General features: G+C 40.5%; 1 protein-coding gene across 2 annotated transcripts in view; it reads right to left on the bottom strand.

The window, feature by feature from the left end:
* Positions 1–217: 217 nt before the first annotated feature.
* Positions 218–23,919, bottom strand: part of eml3 (EMAP like 3) — a 59,431-nt gene continuing 35,729 nt past the window's right edge. The window contains exons 8-25 of one of the 2 annotated variants that reach the window (XM_028474408.1): positions 23,749–23,869; positions 23,513–23,662; positions 21,247–21,316; positions 21,055–21,165; positions 19,821–19,916; positions 14,776–14,910; positions 14,442–14,580; positions 11,203–11,354; positions 10,992–11,117; positions 8,262–8,393; positions 8,101–8,168; positions 7,394–7,482; positions 6,938–7,035; positions 5,868–5,955; positions 2,803–2,901; positions 2,576–2,706; positions 1,327–1,431; positions 218–1,247 (exon numbers count right to left, since the gene is read on the bottom strand). In XM_028474408.1, coding sequence (XP_028330209.1) covers positions 1,119–1,247; positions 1,327–1,431; positions 2,576–2,706; positions 2,803–2,901; positions 5,868–5,955; positions 6,938–7,035; positions 7,394–7,482; positions 8,101–8,168; positions 8,262–8,393; positions 10,992–11,117; positions 11,203–11,354; positions 14,442–14,580; positions 14,776–14,910; positions 19,821–19,916; positions 21,055–21,165; positions 21,247–21,316; positions 23,513–23,662; positions 23,749–23,869 — 2,039 coding nt within the window. In that variant the 3' untranslated portion in view covers positions 218–1,118. Of the gene's footprint in view, positions 1,432–2,575; positions 2,707–2,802; positions 2,902–5,867; positions 5,956–6,937; positions 7,036–7,393; positions 7,483–8,100; positions 8,169–8,261; positions 8,394–10,991; positions 11,118–11,202; positions 11,355–14,441; positions 14,581–14,775; positions 14,911–19,820; positions 19,917–21,054; positions 21,166–21,246; positions 21,317–23,512; positions 23,663–23,748; positions 23,870–23,919 lie in introns of both variants that reach the window. The other variant, XM_028474409.1, reaches the window with a different exon arrangement.

Here is a 23,919-nt window from a genome sequence, read left to right as displayed (position 1 = left end):
ATCCATTAAGTCAACTATGAATCTGTGATAACCACATTTATTTATTTATCTGAATATTATCCACTATTATCCAGGAAGTTTAGTATTATTTGCTCCATAGTATATAGTCATCTTAAAGATGTAAATCCTTGTTTTAATCAGAAATGATGGGTTAAAAGTGACCAAATATGGTGGGAAAAGGTGGTGAAATGGGATTTTAAAAATCAAAGAAGTTGCAAATTAGAATGGCCAGAAACGGACAGAAAAAGTGGTAAAAACTGTTCAGTCTCAATATTGGCTTAAAAGTGGCAGAAAAAAGTCAGAACAATTAGTTTAAACTTTCAAATAATGGGCATGACGTAATGTGAAAAGAGGATAGAAGTGACAATAATGGTTCAACTTGTGCGACATTAGGTGGAAAAGTGGTGGAAAGGTTTTATGAGTGCCGTAAATGTCTTGAAAGTGGAAAAAAAATATACAGAAAAGGCATTGAAATTTGATGGAGAAGGAGGCAGAAATGGAAGTATGATATAAAAAAAAGTGTTGAAAATAGAGTAAAAAAGGGAACGATTGTTGTCGTTGCAGAAAAAGGCTAAAAATAGGTAGAAATTGGCTCAAATTCTTTAAAAAAAATGTTCTTAGTTTCCTAAAGACATCTGGCGACTCCCTCCCAGTGTCTTGTGACCCCAAATGGGGTCCCGACCCCAAGGTTGAGAACCCCTTGATTTAAGCATGCATCTGGTTGATTTGAATCTCATGGTAGATTAAACAAATCTAAAACGACATAGAAATAATGTAAGCACGTTTAAAATGTACAATCTGGTATACAAGAAATATAGGGAATGTTGCTAGTTGTTATATTAAATAAACCAAGAATATAGTCTGTAGTAAGGAGCTGAGAAAAGCATGTGATATGCAGAGACTCACTGAAAGAATGGAAGCACAGGCTTTAAATGAACCCCCATTGTAGCTGAGAAGCAAGATCACTAGTCTCCGTTCTAGTACAGAGAATTAAAAAGAAAACACGCTTTTCATTAATTCTGAGCATTTCTCACTTGGTGAGCAAACACTATGATGTGCATGGAGTGGCAGACATGTTCAGAGAGTCCACAAGGCCACAGCAGCAAAGAGCTGGACCTTCAACACACCTGCTGCAGAACCTCAAAGACTGGAATGAAAATGCACGGTTTCACAAAGACCTCCATGACTAATGCGTTGCTGCTTTGCTCTGAGCGAGCTGCTCTCCTAGCAGGTGGCGGGCTCTGGAGAGCCGGTGGAGGTGGAGGAGGCAGAGGTCAACCTCTCCCTGCTGTCTCCTGACCCTCTGCCAACGACTCTCCACTGGAGGATGCACATGTCCTTCCCGCCCATGGAGAGCAGGTGGGAGTCACAGTGGGTAAAGCAGACATTGGTGACGTGGCTGCCATGGCCTTCATACCTGTGGCTCGGAGCCTGCACAGAGCAGAAGACCATAGTGTGAGGACCAGTCGAGAGTATATAGAGTATATAAGGCCCTAACAGTGTCTGAGCAAAAGGTTACAGCTAGTGACTATTTTTATTCAATTTGGGGAAATCTTTTCAAAAAATTTAAGGATTGAGCAGAATTTTGGAAAAATGTGGTTTCTTTCAACAATTTGAGAGTAAAACTGACTGCTATACAAACATGGGAAAACTGCTAGCCCCTGCAAATGTTGTATATAATTATATTATTTTGCAATAATGCCAAATATTTATGTTTGGGTATGATGCAGTGATTTCAAATGACTCCAAATTTCTGCTTAATTTCAATAAATGATTCCCTCGAAAGGTTTTGATTTTTGAAATATTGCCAAAATTCTCAAGTTTAAGTTCCCGTGGAAATTTGCCAGATATTTCACGCCCCTTTGCAACCCTACTGAGATATCTACAACTAAATGATTTAGTAATTTACACAATGTTTTCTTAGCCATTTTTAAATCTATTTAAATGTCTTAAAGGGTCAGATTTGGCACCCGGGCCTTGAGTTTCACACGTGCTTTAGACAGACTTTGAACCACTGGTAATAAACTGGTTTTTCACTGTTTCACTTTCAGCGCTATCAAAGACATTTTTACCTTCTTTTACTACTGGCCTACTACTGGGGATTTGAAGCTGTTTTAGTTTTGTATTTGCATTTGTTGTTAACTACATTAACCTGCTTAGTGCATTATAGAAATTGGTTTAAAGTGGTTTCTAATTTGTGTTTAAACTGGTTTAGGACATAATACCAACACTGTTGGACTCGCTGTCCTCACTACTTTGAATGACTTTGGAAGATTAGTGGTAGGACCATAAAATGAGTCTGGAATAGCAATCACATTTATGACACAAGCTTAGTTCTGAGAAACTTTTTATTACCGCAGGACGTATTAATAATTAATGAGCTGACGATAAGTCTAACAGGGGATCAGTGACTAAAGTTTACTACAATTCAGCACATGCTCCAGCTGAGATTTATCAATGTTGCTCTACTTTAAAGTTGAAGGTAAAAAAAAAGTCTATAAAGGCATTTATAAATCCAAAAAAAAAAAAAAACAACCAGAGTAAAAAGTCATGATATGAAGTGAGCTGTGTGTACCTTGGGTTTTGGACAGGGGTACTGGAAAAGATGGACCTTGCAGAAGTCATCAGCCACAGCCACTATCCTTTCACTGTGAGAGCGACACAGAGCGTTGATGTCTGTGCCATCAGAACCCTCCAACCACACGCCTGAACGACACAGCAGCACATCAGCTTCAGCTGGACCAAACATTTACCGTTTCTATATATGTTTATATATAAGCACACAGCAGCGTTTCGTCTCACCCATGACGTGGAAGCCAAGCACGCAGGTGTAGGATGCCCACTCCCTGTCTTTGCTCTCGAAGCGGTTCCTTAAAAGCTTACACCCTGCTGCTATGTCCCCTGGTCTCACACACACGCGCACACACACACATGCATACACAGCATCACGGAAAGGTCCTGCTAACTGAAATTTGGTGTAGTTTTAGCAAATTAAAATGTATAGTACAAAAAACTATGATAAAGTCCTTTGATATGGTGAAATCAACATTGTTGTACATTAATTTCTGCACATTATTCAAGATTCATAGCTCAGATCATGAGCAGAGGCAACTACAGTAATGGCCTGAGCTGAACGTATGGGCAGAGACAAGGCTGAGGTGGATCAGACAATAGAAAACATGACACAATCATCCAGGGCTGGGAGATATATTGATATTCAAGATATATCGAGTTTGCCATTTTTGGCGATATAGAAAATTATAATATTGCTTATATCGAAAGACATATTTCTTCATAGCTTATTTTGTATTGAAAAACTCATTTTTGCTCTTGTTCTTAGAACAGCATGAAAAGCACAGTTTTCTGAGTAGATTCTAACCCAGTCCTTCCCCTAAACAAGCCACACTACAGAACTCACTCACACGTGCTGTCCTTTTATAGGAAAAAAAGCCGAAAGTGTCACATATTGTAGAGCTGTTTGTTCTTAAATGTGCCTGTGTGGCATATTGAGTTATGATTAAGTTATGAGTTTTGGTCCATTTTGTCCAGCCCTACAATCATCACAAAACTATGCAACTAAACTAAAGGAAAATCCAAGGAATTCATGGAAATGCACTGACAAAGTGTCATATATCGTAAACATAAGCTTGTGTGATATTTCCAAACAGACAGCGTTGAATTGGCTTTACAGGTGACATGTGCATAAATAGAATGATAGCTGTAGCGATTGGGGTCAGGCAATTTTTGGCAATATCAGGCAATTCCGAGCAACAAGCAGAGTGTAGGAAGATGAACAAAAGTTGCATTCTAATGTGCATTTTACAGCAGTTGAGGCTTTAACTTAATTTTTTTCGACAGCAGCAATGACTAGTTAATAAAGCAAGAAGTCAAACACATGACTATTCCGTAACATCTTATAATGAAACATCTTCTATGTCATTAGCATATGAAGATGTCACCTGTAGCTTCACTAATTAACTAAGCCAGTCACCTGTGTAAGACAATAGCTCTTAGCATTTAAAGGCAGATTTGAAACGGCTGTCTAAAATTATAAGGACAAAAATGTAAAAAAAAAACAAAAAAAAAAAACACAAATTGCATCTAGACAGCATGGAGATGTTGGTCATTTGTTTTAAACAATGATTTAATTGCTCCATAAGTGGAAAAACTGATTTTTGCATTGACTCCAATTGTTCGCATGAGAGCAAAATTAAAAATGCAGTAAAAATTTCTGTTTTTGAGAAAAAAATATATTTTTTTAACATTACCTACCATGACTCTAAAACATTGTAAAAAAAATATTGAAAATGTATTTAGTGAGAATTGGCAAGTCTATGTTTTTACAGCACCGTTTGCAGTCAAACATTTTGATGCACTGTACTCTCAATTTCTGAGAAATACAAAAAGATCTGTGTGGACGGTTTGTGTTGTGTCTGAAGATGAGATGTAGCAAGTTTGGTGTCAACTGAGCAAAAATTGTGGGATGAGATTGTTTTGATAACTTTTACAATTTTTGGAAAAAAACAGTGCAATAGATTTAGCTGTAAAGAAGTTTCTTCAGTGTTCTTCAGTGAAAGTTGCACATATAGTTGATTTGTTGAGAAATTTTTCAAATGTTGAACTTTAGAGACTTTAGGACGATTGCTCCTTTTTTTGCAGCTGAGGCAATCTAGCATGGGACTGGACCTTTGTGCAAAATTTGGTGATTGTTCATGCGTGGGAAGTATGACTTCCTTGGAAGAAGAAGAAAGAAGAACATGTCGGATAACAATAGGTTCCCAGCAGCTATTTAAACATGTTTTAATGCATATCCGCACAGTCGCAACAGTTGAAAATATTGAACTCCTGCGACTGTTTTGCAATGACAAAAGCCAATCAGAGTCTTTGTTGACGATGACGTCAGGCCGTCAACACAGACACTGGTCTGTTCACCCATTCAACCATGGAGTAGAAGCTGTGTGTGACCACATGGAGCTGTATGACACGGCCTTTATAACCAGGACAGGACGAGGAAGGATTTGGCGAGGAGGAGAATCAGCGAGGAGGTGGTAGTAGCAGGTAAAAGTTCTCTCTGTAGCACTGAGCTAGGATAGCATTAGCGGCTAACTGCACCGGCTTTTGTCACTGGTGGTTTATGTTTATGAGAGGAGAAAAAGGAGCGCAGATCCTCGCTTCAGCAGGCAGTGAAACTCACTGAGTTGTGATGTGTTGCTGGTGGGTGGGGCTTAGCTTCAGATTTGCGTATGAAGCGAATTGGGGAGATTTTTTGATCCTGCAGACCCTGCGGTACGTTTTGTGCTGCAGAAAATGCATTTGGTGTGAAGGCAGCATTACACTCTTCTTATGCTGTATCTGTATATCAGATTGGCTTTTGTCATGCAAAACAGTTGCAGGAGTTCAATATTTTCAACTCATGCAAAGTGCAGATACTGTATATGTAAAATCGCACGGCCAACGCACTTGACGTGCGGATCGGACCGCACCGCTGCACTGGAAAGATTTTGCATCTGGGACGCATCTATCTATTGACTTTGTGTGTAATCTGGATGTATGGACATTTCGTGATGCATCTGGTGTGAACGCAGCATAAGTCTGGAGGAATTGGTTCTGTCCTAGTGGACTCAGAGTGTGAGATTGGGTGCCCCAGGCTAGAGACAATCACAGGCACACAAACAAACATGCTCACACATTTACTTCTTTGGTGGATTTGGACTTCATTGATAATCTAATAAACTTTACCCAATGAGGCAGAAGCCTGGATCTGCTGCACCACTGAGCATCCCTACATGATCACAATATTAACTCTATCTCAGACCACCTTTATGTCACTATCTCAAATGTCTCTGTGCAGTGCAGTGGGTTCTTACAGTAAAGGATCTCATAGTCCCCAGAGTTTGACATGATGTGTTTCCCATCTGTGGACCAATCCAGGTGAGTTATGAAGCTGGAGTGTCCCTGGTTCAACACAACAACAGTGGAGATCATGTCAACATACCATTAATTATTCTGTGCTCCTACGGCCTGTACTATGAAGCTCGATAAATGAAACCTGGATTTACCACACCAAACATTCTCCGTCAGAGAACAGCTGGACAATGAAGCATGATACAAACTTGCAAACTTAAGCTAGTTGATTTTAGCCAGGCTATGTGTGCGGTCTTGCGACAGGGGTGGAGATTGGAGCACAAACACAAACTGTGCAGAGCAACTTACGTCACAATTGAAGAATAATTCTTTAAAAAAAAAAGAAGAACTCAAATCCATAATTTAGACCAAAAACAGCAAAAAAGAGCATCTGACACAGGCTTCATAAGATGACTGTAGGTCAGTCTATCAGATGTAAATCTATACCTTTCCTAAAGGATGTCATCAGAAAATAAAAGGATTGCATTTATCCATTAATCATCTTTTTTTCCTAAACAAAGCTGTCAGATCTGCACCAACCAGGATCTTCTAAGAATAAGCAGGTCATTTTCCAAGAGAACTGATTGGTCAGGAGGCGGGACTTGTGTACTTGTTCAGATCTTATCCCCTTCATAACCTGGTCCTGACCAGGTTATGTGTTCAGCCTAAGTTACAGCGGTGATTTAGCGCTGTAGAAAGTTAGTCAACATTGTAGTACACCACATACAGAATAAATCCTGGAAGTTAGCGCAATAAGAGGAAATCCAGCTTCGTAGTACAGGCCCTAAAGTCAACAAATGATGTGCGGATTAAATAAGTTATGAATGCAAAATTCAATTAGAGATTAGACATTAAAAAACAAGCTGCCCTAAACACACAATGGTGAGCTTTCATCCCTCACAACACAAATAAATATAGTGTCACATTTCTGTGATGAAATATGGACCTTTATGCATTGGACATAGTCCTTTGAGACTTTAGTAGTTGCAATTGTTACCGGTACAAGACAAGAATGGGAGCCACCTTCACTCACATTGCACTTTCCGAAGCGACTGTAGCGCCGACCGTTCTCTGTCACATTGTAGATGTAGATAAAGTTGTCATGAGATCCAACTGCTAAAAAGCTGCCATCTGCAAACACACGAGGTCATCGACAAAGATAAAAGACTTTACCACAATGTTCCTCAATCTCATGTCCTTTTGTGCATTAATCAGCCATCAAACTTCCACATTTCACTGATCGATCATGCACGTCTCAGCATCAACAAGAGTGGTGTGATGGGCTGTAGACACGGCACGTTTGTATCCTAAAACAATGGAAGTGTGTCTAACTGCTGACCAACTGGAGCTCATGTTTACAAAGCACCTCTTTTAAAGGCTGTAGTATTACTGAGAGGCTAAAGTACTGAAGGTGTGATCATGAATCTAGGCCAAAACTGTCCCTGAGGAAGAATTGTCAGATCGTGTGAAACAGACGATGATCTCGGACCTGGTGAATATCTAATGACAGAAAGCTGTTCGTTTCCATCGGTGGAATCAGAAATGACATCTTGGGTCAGCAGATCCAGAACCATCCATCTGTGAGATTGAAAGAAACACAGTTGCATGCGATAAGTGACAGTCCGTCAATCAAACCTTCTACTACTACTTTGCATTCCTGTGAATTTCAATGTCGAGGTTTGTAAACCTACGGGGAGTCACTGCCAGAAAAAAACAAACGTCAGTGTACACAGACATGGACACCCTTCAACAAGAATTTGAGTGAGTGCTTGAAAATATGATATCAGAACTGACAATAAAAGTTATGAGACACACACAAAGGCTCTCACAATGGGCACATCCCACAACGCCACAACTCAAATGTCCAACCAAAAGAAAAGGTAAAAGTAAGAACCTGGGACAGTGTAAACAGACAAACTTTCAGACCAAGACCCACCAGCACATCTCGTAATAATAGATTACATGAATAATCATTAGTTTAGGCTAACATGACATGACACCTAATCAGCGCTAAAAACACTATATTTGAAATACTGAAAAAAACTTGTGAGACGTAGTAACACCCTCCTCTAAGCAAAGCCCCATCTGCCAGTGTCCCGTCCATCTAGGAAAGCTTCTCCTGTTAATACTGCACTAACAACTACAAGAAGCCTATTCCATTTTGATGGTTTATGCTTCAGTGAAATAAGAACTCACCTTCCTGTACTCAGGCCGACTGAAACCACTGATCCGTTAGGGCAGAAATCAGCACACAGACCATACTCCTGTCACACACACACACATACACACACTAGCAATCAGCACCGTGTAATGCACAATCAAGTTACAATATGAGACAAAGGTGTTCCTGCACCTACCTCCAGGTTGATACACCAATCCAGCTGATGTTCCTCGGTATTCCACAGACAAACCTGTCTGTCATGACCACACGTTAGGAAGATGTTCTGAGACGGATGTGTAGCTAATCCCCACATCTCGTCCACATGACCCTGACACCATATACACACATGAACATAGAGAGGAAATGGCACACACACACATACACACAGTTAGACATGTGCATAAAGCAAAGGCACAGTGATGGACAGAAACAAAATGGTTTCAGTGTTTGCCCTTCAGAGCACCTTTAATCTGGTTTCACTCATTCAACGAGGATATCATCCAATCATGTTGGCAAAATAACATCATACAGTTCCTAAAGGTTTGCAGATATGAATGACCCTTCCCACCTCAGGTAACCTTGTGTCACATGTGTGATGTTTTGAATTTGTTATCCTGCTAAAGATAGCCCAGACCCCAAATTTGGGATATCAGTACCACCTGGGGTGACTAATTCCCTTTGATATTTTTAACTTGCGACAGGTATATGTCTCTAGTTCATGTTTTGATGTGATAGCCCATGCAGACTGGCAACTTAATAGAGGTTATTGCTTCTTTAATAGTTAAATCCATGGAAAATGCCCCAAAAAAATCAGAAATGGCAAATTGGAGGAAGTAATGGCAAATCTTGGACAGGAATGGCAAAACTTAAACAAATTCATGCAGTTACAGTTACAATGTTTAATTCAAGCAATGCAAATACAATACTTGAGCACAATTTGTTATTCTGCTCATTTTCATCGGTTGTTGTACATGCTGTTTAAAGCTGCTATCTGGAGTTTCTAAGAGGACGTTTCAAGGTCCCGCCCTCAACAACTCCACTTCCTCCCCTGCCTCTGCAATCTACCAGAAGCCACGCCTCTACTTTTCTGCACGCGCATCGCGGAACATAACAAGGTTGCATCGGGTCGCATTGATATAGGTCTATGGGTCAGGAAAGAGCCAAAATCATATTTACCTGTTTGCTGTTGTGACGCATTGCTTTGTTTCTGTGCACAGTTCTGCATTCACTTTGATTGACAGTCTCAAAAACACTAAGTCAAAGCCTATTGGCTGGGCGCACTCGCCGGTCGTTTCCATTTGTATAGAGGTCTATAGTACGAAGGAGGGACTTATATACATTAATGTATATGAATGACCACCGGCAGTAGACCATAGTAAAAGATTAGTTAGGTATTTTTTCGCATTTCAAAAGAATCAGAAACAGATTTCTCAGTAACTCCGGATATCAGCGTGGGAAAAAAGTAGTGCCTCATAGTCCGGAAATTATGGTACTGACAAAAACCCACTAAAACCATCCTAAATTATTTCCTCAGCGATGATAAAACATCAAAAAACAATCTGCAAGATGATTTCCCACAAACACAGTAAGCACATTGGCCCTCATTTATCAACCGTTCGTACATTTAAATACGTGCGTACAATGTGTGTTCGACCAAATTCACGCAGGCTGACTGAGACTGAAAATAAAGTATTAATTAAACAAACATCAGTTGTCATTTAAGCATAAGCAGACAAATTCAGAACATTCAAAACTGATTATTAAAACAAAATAAAATTAATTTTATTACTGATACCACTCACACCTCACAGAATAACGTATAACTGGTAAACTCTGCTACCGTGCATGCAGTAGTGCAAAGGTTCACCCATTGCGCACACACGTACACGGGACAAGCTGCTATGATCTGTCTTGGAGGATGAGGTCCTACGTCCTCCGAACGGCGCATCACTGAGGGATGTACGGAGGAAATAAGACCTCATTCAAGCTTTTAAATGTAAATAGTTCCTTAAACATTTACAAATGTGCAGCAGTAATCAGTAATGTGATGAATTATAGGAAAAATAGGCTGAATACGGCATAATAAACACAGGCAAGGAACAACATTTAGTCATTTTCAGGCTTTTTTCAGCATTTCAATCATTAATTCCGTGTAATGTGATATTTATTGCCTCAATCATGCAGACTGAGACTGATATAAACGTCATATCCGTGTGTCTCTCCAGGATCTCTGTTGTGAAGTTGCTCGCAGCGCACACAGGGGGGCAGACGTCACCTGCTCGGGAGCTGATCCTCTTCCACAGAGCGATCAAATGCACTTCTTTAATTCCAGTATTCACATGTTCAAAAAGCACATCTTCGTTTTACTCCACCTCAGATGTGAGGAGGTCAATTTTCATCTTGGAAAAGTTTATTTTCTCATTTTACCTCAGTGGGCGGGGCCTCCGAAACAGGAGGGCGTAACAAGTTAATGACGATCGAATTCAGCTGCCGCATTTATCAACACCCAATCATTTGTACACTGGGATTGGTCAAATATGAATGTTTCATAAATCACACGTTGGTCCTGTTGTACGACCAAATGTGCACTCAGATTTGCACCCGTTTTCACGCAAGATTGATATGTGAATGTGTGAATGGAGTTTCTACAGGCAGTTCGCCAATGTGACATCATCAACTCACAAGGCTTTGCAGCAATTCAAGTCGGCAGCCCACAGTCTCTATAAAGCCTATCTTTAAAAGACAATAAAATTAACATAGGGCATAATGAGGTGTTTATTAAAGATCTGCTATTATTAATTTAGAAGCTTTTAGGCCAACCAAGTAAAAATAGTGAAGGGTCTATACCTTATAAAGTGATATTGAGGGATTAGAATCTATCTTCCCTCACTCATGCACACACGCACGCACACACTGACATACACACCTGGACTATGGCCACAAAGCCATCTGAGAAGGTTCCTCTGAGAATGGCATTTCGGGTTGTACCAACTAAGAGTTCCTCATCATCCACATCTGCAATGGTACGGACTGCCCCAAATTTTTCAGGAATCTGTATAAAATATTTCATCAATAAACAAATCATTTTTTTCCTGATCAGATATAACAGCAGAACACACTCGTGCGCATAGGTTCACCTCACACTCTCTCTCTGGCGCCAGGTCTGCACTCCATCGGATAATTTTACGATCCTTTCCTCCTCCGCTGAGCAGCGCACTACCCTGCAGGGTGCACAGGGTGAACACGCTGCCTTCATGAGCTTTGGTTTGTCGCATTATTTGCAAAGTCTCTGGGAAAACAAGTAAACAAAGTGTTTGTTATCATGTTTGGTTGTAATCTTTACAGAAACACACATGCTAATAAAACATGACATGGGGGAGAAATTCTGTACACCAAGACCCATTCATGAGAAGTATCCAAATCCAATTCAAAGGTATATGCATATTTAAAGGTGCAGTCCGTAACTTTTATAAAAGTGATTTTTTGTCATTATTGCTAAAGCTGTCACTATGTAAGGACAGCTTTACATCAAACTAGTAGTTTGTGTGAAAACAACAGGTTCATTGAGTCCCCCCTGCTGCTCCTGCAGCCTTTAGCAGATTGCCAGAATGCACCGCGACCGAGCAAAAAGAACCAATCAGAGCCAGGATTATGTTTGATGGACTGTCTAACAGCTGTTGCTCACAGCCCCCGCCCCTTCTGCCGTAGCCAAAACACAGCAATGCTCATAGCCAGGTAGTGCTTGGAGCGCCGTCTTTTTTACAGTGTATGGTCTGAAGGAGTAGAAGATGGAATTAGCAACTTTTCTGCTTGAAAGGTAATTACTGCTGCTTGATTTACAATATGTTTGATTTGTAATTGTTATACTAGAACTCTGTAGTGCACGTGTTGTTTGTTCGCATGCACGCTGCCATCACTGCAGCCTCCTGTTAGAGGTTGGGTGAAGCCATTTATTGTCAAACAACTGTGTTTACTCCTTCTAAATCATAATGACAACAGAAACTACCCAAATAACAACGATCAAAAGTTTACATACCCTGGTGATTTTGGCCTGATAACACGCACACAAGTTGACACAAATGGGTTTGAATGGCTACTAATGGTAACCACCCTCACCTATGATCTGTTTGCTTGTAATCAGTTTGTGTGTGTATAAAAGGTCAGTATGTTTCTGGGCTCCTGAATGACCCTTGAATCTTTCATTCAGTGCTGCACTAACACTTCTGGATTCTGAGTCATGGGGAAGCAAAATAATTGTCAAAGGATCTGCTGGAAAAGGTACATGAACTGTCTAAAACAAGAAAGGGATATAAAAAGATATCCAAGGAAATGAGAATGCCAATCAGCAGTGTTCAATCTCTAATTAAGAATGGGAAAATGAGGGATTCTGTTGAAACCAAACCACGGTCAGGTAGACCAACAAAAAATTTCAGCCTGGGAAATTGTTCGGGATGCAAAAAAAAACCCCACAAATAAGTAGTAAAAAATAAGTGGTGTGGCTGTTTAAAGATGCACAATAAGGAGGCACTTGAAGAAAAATGGGCTGCATGGTCGAGTCACCAGAAGAAAGCCAATACTACGCAAATGCAACAAAGCATCCCGCTTACAATACGCCAAACAGCACAGAGACAAGCCTCAAAACTTCTGGAACAAAGTCATGTGGAGTGATGAGACCAAAGATGAACTTTTTAGCCACAACCATAAACTTTATGTTTGGAGAGGAGTCAACACGGCCTATGATGATAGGTACACCATTCCTACAGTGAAACACAGAGGTGGGTCGCTGATGTTGTGGGGATGTGTGAGATACAAATGCACAGGACACTTGGACAAAATTGATGGCAAGATGAATGCAGCATGTTATCAGAAAATACAGGAGGAAAATGTCCATTCACAGACTGAGTTTACCTCGTACTGAGATCGATCATGAGCATGCGCACTACCGGAAAATGAATTTATGCTAGTTCCGCTGTGATTTTTGCTACTTCCACCATGCTGAGTGAATGACAATCTCACTCAACAACTTCAGTAAAGTAATAGTGTCTCATGCAGCAATCTCAATACGAATAGGAATAGCTTATTTTCCAAAAAAACATGATAATAATATACTTTGCAAGAAATAACAGTTAACCTAATGTAACTTTACAATAGTAAGCTGTTGTATTCATATAAATTAGCAATCTGATCATGAATTTTTTTAATCGATGGTTGACTGATCATCAACAGCAATCTCTGTATGACATTGCGCATGGCAATTCCAGCACAGGTACATCTCAGTACGTCGCAGTCACATACTGAGATTGTAAGACAATCTCGTGACGAAGGTAAACTCAGTCCGTGACGCACTTAGACGTTCCAAAATGACAACGATCCAAAACACATGGCCAAGTCGACCTGTCATTGGTTACAGCAGAATAAAGTAAAGGTTCTGGAGTGGCCATCTCAGTCTCCTGACCTCAAAATCATCCAAATAAGATTGCGTGTTATCTTTCATATTCTCTGAAAAATGGCCAAAAATCCTAAATTCTGCCAGGGTATGTAAACTTATGAGCACAACTGTATGTGCACAATCACTAAAAAACAAGAAGCTTTGAAGGAAGTTACTGAAATAAACATCTAGTAATATCTTTGATATAGCTTGCAATTAAAATTCACTAAAGCTGCCCTTTAAGGCAAGAATGAACAACTATATCACAGCGAGGGCCACAAGAATGTGATTGTATCTGATCCGAGGGCCACATTATCAACATTCATGTCAGCATTTAGAGTAATGGCCGATCAGAGGATTAACACGGGGAAAAAGGGCTTTGTCTTTTTTGTCTTTGTGGTTTTGATGTTTTCTCTGTTTTTAATCATTTGGTGTGTTTTAGGGGTCATTATGTGTTTTTTGCTATTTTTCTGTGTTCTTGTTTTAATTTTGTGTATTCTTCTGTCATTTTCAGCATTTTTGTTGTTGATTTGTGTGTTTATGGGGTCACTTACTGTATTTTTGCAGTTGTTTTCTGTATTTTCCTGTCATTTTGTGTAATTTTGTTAACAATTTGTGTGTCTTCGAAGCTATTCTGTAACGTTTAGTTGTTTTGTGTGTTTTTGCAGTCATTTTGTTCGTTTAAGTGGTTGTTGTGTCTGTCTTTGTTGCCATTTTTTGAGTTTTATGGGTCATTTAGTATATTTTGCGCATTTTGCAGCCAATTTCTGTGTTTTGGGAGTTATTTTGTGTATTATGTTCATATTCCTTCCAACTTCTTAAATTACAATTTTGGGGGATTTGCTTTGAGGGCCACAACAAATTTGACTGAGGGCCACCAGTTGCCTATGTCTGCTTTAAGGTAAATGAAAGGAGATAAATGTACATCATCTGAAATGCTTAAGTTACCTTTGGCACCTTTTCCCAAAGTCTTAACATCAGCTGCTGATTTTCCCCATGTCAGGATGTTTCCTTCAGAGTCCCCGGTCAGAACGTCTCCCGTCAGGCTGAACACAAAGCACTGGATAAACTTTGGCTTCTTGTATTTCTAAAAACAAAAAGAAGTAAATAACACTGTGACTTCATGCAACATAAGCTTCAAATCTTACAAATCACAATCAGCATCCATCCATCCATCCATCCATCCATCCATCCGAGAAAGACGCACACCTGACTTTGTAAATCAATGAAAAGCAGTATAGGCCACAGCGGGAATAAAGTCTGAATGAAGGGTTTGTCTTACTCCAAAGATGCCTTGTTTCTTGGTGAACTGTCCTCTGCTGAGAGTCCAGAAGTAGACGTGGGATCTTCCACAGGTGATGATGTTGGTGCTGTCACTGGGGTTAAACTCCACAGCAAACACAGCCTCGTTGGTGCTCTAACAGACAGATGGACTCAGATTAATACCTTTAAAACAGAGAAACGTTTACTGGCACAAATTCCATCTGAACATATTCAAGGTGAATGCACAATATTGAAATTGGTGGCCTGGTGTTGAACTGATCTGTAAATGAATTGATCTGTATAGCCTTAATTTGGCGAGGTGGGTTAAAAGTGGACAATGGGGTGATCTGTGCACGCTACACTTGACTCGTGCTTGACTTAAAACATATTTTCTATGTTTCTATTTTAATTCCACAGAAGGTTGAACCAATAAGCAGGAAATACAGGTGCCAGGAATAAGGTTAATAGAACGTGCCACAGAATCATGACGTTATATTAGAGCATGCATGAATCCTCAATTTACCAACATATAAACATGGTGGGCTTGGTTAGTGCAAAGGTTTACAAGCAGCCCCACATGACCATAGTAACACATAGTAAAGAATCAGTCATGATGTCTCTAGACTTTCAGAAGTTTGAGCAAACTCTGTGCCACCTCCTCTGTTCTCCATTCTGCCACCACGCTCTTAGTCTCTGAAACACATTATTTACTCATTCTACTTTCTGACATTTTAGGCAGAGACATGCACACAAGGGGTCAGTTGCTCTAAAGGTAATCTGGTCAGATTTTGGTTATCGGATTGGATCAGATCTTGAAAATGGGTAGTTCAAAAGAGAAATAAGGATTCAGAAATCAAATTAGATCCCGGAATCCAATTCTAGTTTTAATCTGGATCAAACCTTCAGTTGGGGTTGTTCAAAACGTTTCAGGAGGATTTGGATAACTTTGATCTAAAAAAGCAGAATTACAGTATCCTGATCCCAACAGGGGGTAGGATTTCAAGGTGGATTTCAGGATCAAAATGTAGTAAAATTTTAAATTTGGTCAAATATTACATTTATATAATTTAGTGTATATACTTTTATATATATTATGCACTTGACGGTTTAACTGCTACAGTGATGAAGTAAATAACGTAGACATTGCGTTACCTCGTCTTTGACTTGAAAACACACTCTGTGGTGATAAATGATGAAGACCAGACAGGAGAGATGATGAAGTAATAAAAAATGATTTAATCTAAACTAAATAAAAAGGTACAAAGTGGGATAGACAAAGAAGTGGTCTCCTCTGGCCAGAGGATAGATGGGAAGAAGGGCCCAAATGTTCCTGTGTATATGATGTGTGTGTGTGTGTGTGTGTGATGTCTGGGGTGGGTTTGGACGTGCTCTGGCCTTCGAGATTAAACTGAGGCCAACTGACATTCCTTTAGAGAAGCTGTATCATGGGAGTATGGGCCCACTGACTTTGCAGGAAGAGGAAAAGACATCAGACAGGCGTGGAAAGTTACAAATTGGGGTATTAAGTTGAATGAGATCAAAAAGCAAATATATGAGTATACATAATTAATCAATTTTGCCACCACACGCCTAATAGTGATGTTGTGCAGGACAATACATGCAAGTATTATGTTGCATGCTCCCTGTGGTTCCACTCCCACTGGAAGAGCAGAAGTACAGATAAATCAAACTGACCAAACTGCAGCAAACCTAAGTGAAATGGTCTCTCCTCCTCAGATGAGGAAGAACTCTGAACATCTTTATAACTATTGGACATTTAACCTTTTTATCTAAGACGATTTCAAAATATCCACAATGTATTTGTTAAAGTATATTTGTTTTTTATTTGTTGTGGCTCAGATGAGGGGTCATAAAATAAATTATAATTGGAAGTGGATGTTTGTTATTTTTGTGTGTTGTCTCAAAATAGAAAACACTTACAGTGACCCCATGTTGGCTCTTCTACCTGTTGTTCTTTACACAGCTGTAGCCCACACTGTCCCATTTAGAGCCCTGCTAATCCGGATTTGGTAATCTTGAAAACTGTGTCGTGTGATCGATAGTTCGCGGCTCAACTAGTCTGGAACACTCCAATGTCTATCCTTCTATCCTGTTCTGTTTGCCTGTCTGTCCACTAACCCCAACCAGTCAAAGCGGATGGCTTCCACCTCTGAACCAGGTTCTGCTGGAGATTTCTCCCTATAAAAAAATAGGGAGTTTTTTCTTCCCACTGTTGCTAAATGCTTGTTCATGTGGATCTTGTTGGGTTCTTTCTTTCTTACTACGGACTTCAGTATATTTCGTTAAGTGCTCTGAGATGACTGTTGTAATTTGCGCTTTATAAATAAAGTTGAGTTGAGTTGAGAATCTGCATCAGGTTGATCCAATCCAATGTTGCTTTGAAAAACCTGCATAAAAGTAAAATGGATTACCTGATTCTCGGTAGCAAAAAATGGGATTCCCAAATCCAGATAATTTTGATCCAGATTAAATGTTTTGAACCTTGAAAACATTATAAAAAGAACCTCATCAGTTTCAACTGTGCCTCTGCTCCTCTCACCAGTACTTAACCCAGTCTTTTCGGCAAGATTGTCATGATTCCCAGTGTGCATAGTTTTGAGCGTGTTGTCGGACTCTGCATTGTTTTCAGGGTTATGAACTCGCCGGTTCCCCAGGAAACCTCTGCCTGGGATTTTTTGACTTCTGTGTGCCGAACCTCTGGCTATCCATAAAGGAACTGAGTTTTCTTATACCATGTCTCTGCTTTTGGCCTCCCCGTATGGAACTGCTTCAGGCACACAGCCAATCCTAGCTGTATGTCCAGTACAAATAGAAGTACAGAAGCATCACTTATACAAATGCTGCATTCATGGCCGTGCAGTAAAGTGGCATATGGACTGATTTATTGCAGAAAAAACAGAGGGGGTATAATCATCTTGTCCCTATTGGATTAAACTGTATATTTGTACAGTGTGTGTGTGTCCAGAACTTGGATGCCCTTCCAAGGTAAAAGATTCATTGATGTTGTGTGTGTCATAAACCATACAATCAAGCCCGATAAATTCTGTACCTGGGATGATAACACTCCACACGTTCCTGCAACCGCTTCAGAGAAAACCCACACAGAGTGACAAAGTCCCCTTACAAAATATTTACACTGTTGCCAAGACAGCTGTGGCAAAATTGCCGTCAGGAAGTGAAGCAGTTTTGGGATAAAAGCCCAGTAAAACATAGCAGGGAAGAAACCCCAACCACCATCTCTTCAAGCTCAGCTAGAGTCCCAAAACGTATAGACAATAAACAGTCTCTCTGCTTAGACAGTCTTTCTGGAAGGATCTGCAAGGTGCACTACAGGGCCAATTTTTTAATTATTCAAGGTGGTATCTTTGCACTCAGGATTGAACTGACTTTATTCAGTTCAATTATTCAGGGGTGTGGTTCAGTGTTCCTGTTGGGAGAGGCAGAAAGGAAGGTGGTGGTGGTCCTCAGTAGAACTAATGGAGCTATTCTAACTGTAGGTACAGCGTATGAACACGCACTGTGTTCTGCGTTCTGATTGGCTAATGCTGCGTTCACCCACCAGCAACACGCCCAACTTGGTGAGTTTCACTGCCTGATGAAGCAAGGAGCTGAACTCCTTTTTCTCCTCTCATAAACATAAACCACCAGTGAAATAAGGCGGTGTGATTAAATGGATGGTAAATGGACTTGATTTATCACCACATTGAAGCAGTCTCAAAGCGCTTTACATATCAGCTCATTCACCCAATCACTCTCACATTCACACACCAGTGGGACAGGACTGCCATGCAATTCGCTAGTTGACCACTGGGAGCAACTTAGGGTTCAGTGTCTTGCCCAAGGACACTTCGACACATAGTCAGGTACTGAGATCGAACCCCCAACCTCTCGATCAGAAGACGACCCTCTACCACCTGAGCCACGGTCGCCCGTGATTAGTGGCTAATGCTATCCTAACTCAGTGCTACAGAGAGAACTTTTACCTGCTACTACCACCTCCTCGCTGATTCTGCTCTACGTCAAATCCTTCCTAGTCCGGTTCCGGTTATAAAGGCCGCATCATACAGCTCCAGGTGGTCACACACAGCTTCTACTCCATGGTTGAATGGGTGAACAGACCGGTGTCCGTGTTTACGGCCTGATGTCATCGTCAACAAAGACTCTGATTGTGTTCGCCATCAATGTCCGATCACTAACAGTGTGACTATGAAGTGATGTATGTTTGAAAACAGGTTTATGTTTGAACATCTACGGTTTGAACTTTGAGAGTGTTTAAACAAGAGAAAGTGTGTGGTGAGGGGTTTTACAGCCTTAAAATATGTATAATAATTGTAAAAAATAAAGCTGACTACTTTGCAGATTACTACTGCGGGTTATTTTTAGAACGTAACCCACACGATAAACGAGGGACGACTGTATAGTCTATCTATATTCATGTTCTGGGCCACTTACTCTTTTTTTCAGGGTCGCGGCGGTCTGCCGGTGACTATCTTGGGTCCATGGGTAGTTTGCACAGGGGCCCACTCGCAGTGGCCAGCCAAGGTCTGGGGGGGGATTGCTGCCGCCCCATCTTCATTAGGAGCGACACCGCAATGGAGACACCAGTGCCCGCACGACCCCACAACACAACACCATCGGCAGGGGTGGGGGCACCCCCACTTCCCCCCCAACAAGAGAGGGCACTAACAACTGCCCAAACAGGGCTACCCCACCAACTACTAGACCAACAAGCAAGCATACCCAAGCACCTCCAACTGGGCGCCACTACCCCACACCAATGCTCACGGCACCAGTACCCTACTTTGTCCAAAAACATGTGTTTAAGTAAACTGGCCTCTCTAACTTGCTTGTAGGAATGTGTGTCAGTAACTTTCTGTTTCCAGTAAATGGGGTACCTTGCTATGTGGTCTTCCTTGTCTGCTGTGTTAGAGTCAGGCCACACAGTCTCATAATGTAATAGGATAAATCAGGCTACAAAAAGCAAAACATCTCATCCTGAAAGCCTTTAAATGCAGAACCTTGTCATGTATGGGTTTTCCTTACCTTGACCTCTGCATGTTTGGTCCCCTTATTACAATCCCATACAGACAGCATGTGTTCATTTGAGTCATCGATGACACACAAGAATGTACCAGAATCCTGAAAATACACACAACCGACACAAAGGTGACTTTACGTGTGTGAAGTCTCTGCAAAGCATCATAAAAGTAACAATATACTGCAGCTACACAGGAGATTTTATTTAGACTTTAGACTAGAAATGGGTATAATAAAGTTTTGCTATCTATCTATCTATCTATCTATCTATCTATCTATCTATCTATCTATCTATCTATCTATCTGTGTTTAATGACATATTAGATTTGTGTTTGAACAGTTTTCAGAGGGTGCGTTTGCATCGGCAAAATCCTAGAGTGTTTAAATTGCTCTAGGATTTGTTTTCCTGGAAATCACACGGCGTTTGGGCTGGTGTAAACATGCAAATTAAGTCTAGCGCAGATCCGGCAGGTGAATTCTAGAGCAATTGCTTTGGATAGAATCAAAGTACTTCCAGTCTAACTCTAAAGTGAGTCAGCTGTGCTGTGAACACAAACGCTCTCAGTTTGGCCCAAACACAGGAAGTGTTGAAGATGATGTAGGGCACAGCATTGAGGGTGGGCAGGGAAACCAGCTATGGCACAAAACAAAACATCAAAACCACCAGAGAATCGGCAATTTGTTGAATGCTGTGAAAGAACAGGCAGTCTTCGTCGTCTTCTTACTTCTGTTTGTCTGCACAGAGGCCACTCTACTCTGTTAACAGCACCTCAAGTGAGTAACTCATGCAACTGCATCAGAGGCTGTTTGGAGCGGAACAAAAAGTGTACTGTGAACACAAACCGAGCCAAATCAAGGTGATCAAATTATCAGATGTTCTCCGCCCATTCAGCCTGAATCCAAGGCTATCTCGGTGTGAAAGCAGCCTTAGTCAGTCCTGAATTATATTTTGGCTTGTTTGTGTAAAAATGGTCCAGTTCACACACACTATCTTTAAACTTTCCCCAAAATGGTTCAAGAAATGTTATCCTAGAGTAGCATCAGCTGCAATACTCTCAGGTACCCCTGATTGTGAATCACTTGTCTGAAGTTGCTAGTTAGAAACCCTGGACAATAAGATGAAAGTCAGCTAATCAGAATCACTGTTTTTGACTGCTGAATGCTTAGCAGGTGCTGCAGAGTGGCTGCTCACTGACTCCATTCTTGGCAGTTATTTCACTTCTTATTTACGCAGACTCACAGCACAGGAGAAAGCCACAGATCCCACTCCCCTCTGAAACGTTCCCAGGCCGATTTGCTGCAGGGTGACCAAGGTGGTTGAGTCCCAGATATGAACACAAGCCTGCAGAGCCTACACACGTGCACACAGACACATACACACGCTGTTATTTTAATCTATGACATGCAAAGTTTTCAAAAGTCCTGAAGTCACCTTGCCATCTTTATCCACTCCTGCTGTTTGACCTGACGCCACCCGCACTTTGTCAGGATGGAGGGTGAGACTGAGGAACACAAAGGCAAATACAATACAAAACTCATCCATGCTTTTAATGTCTTAAGAAAAAAAGTTTGCTTTCATTTTTCCATGAACTGATTCATGTAGAAATAGTGCACGAGATATAAGACAAACACACGAGTTAGTTAGACTAACACTCCCAGTGGTGGACAGGACACATATACTGTACTGTGTGCCACACACCAGGGTTGGGGTCAAATATAATTAGAATTTTGTAGTTAGTAATTAATTAAAATGATGGCATAAATATAATTGTAGTCGTAATTGATTGCAAGAATCTGTTGCTGTTGCATTCATGATTTAATTGTAATTGAGTTCAGATAATTGACTTTGTAATGGTATTAAGCAGTAAAATTCTACAAAAACTGTCATTCACAACTTAATTAAATGCACAACTGGGGAATCATGTTACAGTTCTATGGCTTACACATACGTAGTTAACAATGATCAAAATATGTTTCATATCAAGTTTACCTATTAGTTCTCTTCAGGATCATTTTACTATTTTAAAATCTGGGGGGATACTGACATAAAAGGGGTCAGACACCCAAACCAAAAATATTAAAACCAATATTTTCATTGATCAGTAGCCTAACAAGGTAACCAAAAGATGAGAAACAAATTAGATGATAAATGATATTTTTAGTGTATTTTACAGCTGATTTAAGACATGGGTCAAAACTGTCCCGTTATCATAAGAGAAGCTAACAGAAAGCTAACACAAGGGGAAGGCTACGTTTTATGGGGTTATTTATTAAAGACTCAGTTATTGTGATAAACTGTAATTGAGCTTTAGTAATTGAGAACGTAATCGTAATTGACTTTCAGGGGAAAAAAAATAATTGGAGAAGATGCCGGTCAACGTACTCATAATGGAGCTGTAATTGAACATGGATAATTGAAGACATAATTGATCATTTGTGATTGTAACTGACACCAACAGTGCCACACACACACGCACACACAAACACACACAAACACAAACAGAAACACACACACACACACACACAAACACACACACAAATACACACAAACACACACACAAACACAAACACACGCACGCACACACAAACACACGCACACAAACACACACACACAAACACACACACGCACACAAACACACGCACACAAACACACACACAAATACACACAAACACACGCACACAAACACACACACAAACACACGCACACAAACAAACACAAACACACGCACGCACACACAAACACACGCACACAAACACACACACGCACACAAACACACGCACACAAACACACACACAGATGTTAAATGATACAGGCTTAGTACAGTATTTTTGCTGATGTGCTACTCTCCTGAGTTACTGACGCCCCTCGTGTTTGGCTTTATGACAACAGACTCCTCAGTGTGAAGAATATGTTCTCTAATCATGAGTAATATAACAACATGCTGATTTGAACATTTCAGTGCACATGTACAGTAGAACCAAACAAGCCAGAACAATCTATCCAACCACAGAACGCTACATAAAGATATCATTAAGCAATGTGGACTCTGTTAGCAGTGCCGCCACTTCTTGAGGAGCTTTTAATAATTCTTAAGAATGCTCCTGTCACTCCAGTAAATGCAGAAATGTCATCCCTTACGTACGCCATCACTTAGCTCAAGTTGCTGAGTTACAACTGCCAACTCTTCAACTGTTTGGATGCTGTTTGTACTAAACCACATTAGTTAGCATGAAGGTCAATCAATCTGTAGCATCCAAAAGCATTAGCGGCCTGGTCAAATTTATTTTTGTTACCTTTCTGTTGATCTATTGTGATTATACTGTATGTTGACTAGATGCTTAAAGGAACAACTAGCAATGGCCACTGCAAGTTAATTCGGGCAATAAATGCTTGGGCATGACTGTATAATCTATATTGTACCATCCAAATAAATAAACATAGAATATATGCATATATTGATATACAGTAACAAGTTGTATACCTATTAATAAGCCCTAAATCAAAATGTTCAACAACATAACGCAAAGTTCAAACACAGCAGAATTTGACATTCTAACACTGTTGTTAGAGAAAGACCCATTTTACCAACTGAGCATCCTCAATGGATGGATCTTGTTTCACATCTTTTTACTAGACATATTAGTGTGTTAATCTGTAGCTTATGTAGATAAAAGCTTAAGTCCTGTGTGGAACTGACCAGCGGACACAGTCTGTGTGTTTGCGATAGTGCCTTTGTGTGCGGTTGTTAATGTGATAAAGAACGACGACGCAGGCGATGAAGTAAACTGCCTCGCCTGACGGCAGAAAGTACAGGTTGGCTCGGCAGTCTCGTCCTCTGTAGCCATAGCTGGTACAAAAGGGTCAAGGTAATAGCACGGCCAAATTACAGCCTCATAAACTGAAATAGACTAGCATTTTAGTATAGAAGGATACACCCAGTCCAGCTCCAGCCTTTGAGAAGGGGGCTCCATCCTCAGGTCCTCATAGTTCTGAATGTTAGATGGGATGTACATTGTTATGGGTCGACCTCGAATGAACATTTTGATTGACTGTCCTGAAACACAAACAATGACATTAAATCACATTTCAGCCCTTTGCAACAGT

Source organism: Gouania willdenowi, chromosome 18, assembly GCF_900634775.1.
Source record: "Gouania willdenowi chromosome 18, fGouWil2.1, whole genome shotgun sequence".
NCBI classification, from domain to species: domain Eukaryota; kingdom Metazoa; phylum Chordata; class Actinopteri; order Blenniiformes; family Gobiesocidae; genus Gouania; species Gouania willdenowi.
The sequence above is the reverse complement of the archived record's forward strand: the minus strand, read 5'-3'. Positions and strand labels throughout refer to the sequence as shown.